Source organism: Penaeus japonicus, unplaced genomic scaffold, assembly GCF_977035675.1.
Source record: "Penaeus japonicus unplaced genomic scaffold, GWHDUDI00000001_assembly GWHDUDI00000037, whole genome shotgun sequence".
Taxonomy (NCBI): Eukaryota; Metazoa; Arthropoda; class Malacostraca; order Decapoda; family Penaeidae; genus Penaeus; species Penaeus japonicus.
The window spans coordinates 738,448-740,947 of NW_028234439.1; the positions used below are offsets into that span (position 1 = coordinate 738,448).

Consider the following 2,500-nt stretch of genomic DNA (forward strand, 5'->3'; position numbering starts at 1 on the left):
AAATCTCAAAGTAAATAACATTAAAAATAGCCTGATTAATTAGCATACTGGGCAAGGGTCGTTTGAGATGAGGATTACGTTCAGTTTTCTTAGGCGTTCGGAGAAATTCAGGGAGTCTATAAAGAAACTTATTGTTATGTACCGTGTCGTTATGTATCCTCTCTCTCTCTCTATCCCTCTCTCTCGCTCTTTCTCTCTCTCTCTCCCTGTCCCTCCTCCATCTTCCCCCTCTCCCACCCATCCTCTCCTTCCTCCTTTCCTCACTCCCTCCCTCTCACTCATCCTCCTTCCCTCTCTCCCTCCTTCCCTCTCATCCGCATTCGTTCTCCCCCTCCTTCCCTCCCTCCCTGGCAACAAAATTCGAGAAGAAAAATGCAGCAACGACGGTAAAAAAAAAAAAAAAAATACCGCTTGTTTCTAAAAGGTGATCATTCCCCGCCCTCTGACATGTTTCTCCCTTTGCACTACTTCCCCCGCGGGCATTTTAGATCCTCTGCTTCGTGTTTTAATCCTTGGGGACCTGATGAAGAAATTGTTTCCCTGTGTACCTTTCAATAGCCATATTCTGTCACATCTTACCTCCCTTTTTTTTTTCTCTCTCTTTCTCATCTCTCTCTTTCTCTTTCTCTCTCTCTCTCCATCCCTCCCCCTCCCTCTCTCTCTCTCTCCCCCTCCCTCTCTCTCTCCCTCCCCCCCTCTCTCTCTCTCTCTCTCTCCCTCTCTCTCTCAACCCTCCCTCCCTCCCTCCCTCTCCCTCTCTCTATCAATCCTTCCCGCTCTCCCTCACTCCATCCAACCTCCCTCCCCCCTCCTTCCCCCCCCCGTTGCCCCCCCCCCCCCCTGAGGCGTCCCCCTGCGAGGTACCTGCAGTCTCCGAGTCCATTCCTTCCTCGTGCAGCTGGCGGATGCGGCGACGGCTGCCCAGGTGGATGAGCGTCTCCCACGTCAGCTCCTGAGGGTGGAGAAGGGCGTGAGTAAGGGCGTGGGCGGAGGTATGTGTTTATATGTACATCTGTCTGTCTCATTATAGGTATAGGTAGATGGACAGATGGATAAAGATATGCATTTATGTGTATATCTGTACAGCTCTATCTATCTGTTTATCTACCTATATATGTGTGTGTTTGTCTATCTATCTATATATGTACACACACACGCACACTCGCACATACATACACACACTCACACACACACACACACTCACACACACACACATACACACACACACACACACACACACACACACACACATATATATATATATATATATATATATATATATATATATATATATATATATATATGTACACACACACACACACAAACACACACACACCACACAAACACACACACACACACACAACACACAACACAACACATGCACACACACACAAACACACCACACAACACACAACACAACACACACACACACACAACACACACACACACCACACACACACACATATATATATATATATATATATATATATATATATATATATATATATATATATATATATGTACATACGCACCTTACTCCTGAAGTCGTGTCCCGGGCCCGGTCCCGACCCGCCGCGGCTCCTGACGCTGCCGGAGGACTGGAGGTGTCCTGCCTCGGCGGAGGAGGTGCTGGCGTCCTCCTCCTTCTCTCCGCGCAGGTTGCCCGCCCGCCCGCCCGCCACGCGCCCCTTTAGGCTCGAGCCGATCGTGCCCACCACCTTGTCCCTGTTGGCCACGCCCTGCAGCCGCTTCAGGAGGTTGGAGGGCTGGCGGGTGGGGCCCTGGGCCAGGTCACGGTTGGACGAGGTCACGGGGTCAGGGTCTGGTCGCGCCGGCGGCTCGAAGGTGGCGAAGCAGTCCAGGACCAGCTGTTCCTGCAACCTGTGGGAGGGGAGGGGAGGGGAGGGGAAGGGAGAACGTGCATATTTTAGTGTAATTACTGAACTGTCTATCTTATCTTAACATAATCATGTACATTTTATATCTTTTCTGGAGGCCATATACGTTTATTGTAATAGTGGAACATTTATTTCCTAAATTTACCAGTTATTATCTTTGCCATTCTGCGACCAGAATCCTCTAATAATCATGATGGAATCTGATCTCTGAGGTTTATCAATAACTGATTATATTGCGATAATTATGACTTTGGACACGCACAATTGGATGTCAGTAAATGATATCATTTTAATAACATCAATTCACATTTAAATATCTCCCTTTTAAATCATCCATGTGGATACCCATTTTTATCACTTTGTTTCCTTTATCCATCACCTACTCTTTCGTATAATAATAGAACCTGACTCTTTGTTTGCATTCTCTTTCAATCATTATGATTACTTTTCTCGTCATTTGCAAGCTCTCAAATCGTAAGTCATTTCGACTGCATGACTTCCACCAGAAATACTCCATTCCGAGCTATTTGAAACTGAGATTCTATTTACTTTTAATGACTTTAATGGTCTCTCATTATCCTAAACCATAAGATATCGTTGCA

The 2,500-nt window shown here is 46.5% G+C and overlaps 1 protein-coding gene across 1 annotated transcript in view; it reads right to left on the reverse strand.

The window, feature by feature from the left end:
- LOC122257960 (uncharacterized) overlaps positions 1–2,500 on the reverse strand; it is a 27,996-nt gene that overhangs the window by 17,814 nt on the left and 7,682 nt on the right. Inside the window, exons 4-5 of the mRNA XM_086532678.1 lie at positions 1,533–1,881; positions 865–952 (exon numbers count right to left, since the gene is read on the reverse strand). Coding sequence (XP_086388804.1) covers positions 865–952; positions 1,533–1,881 — 437 coding nt within the window. The remainder of the gene's footprint in view (positions 1–864; positions 953–1,532; positions 1,882–2,500) is intronic.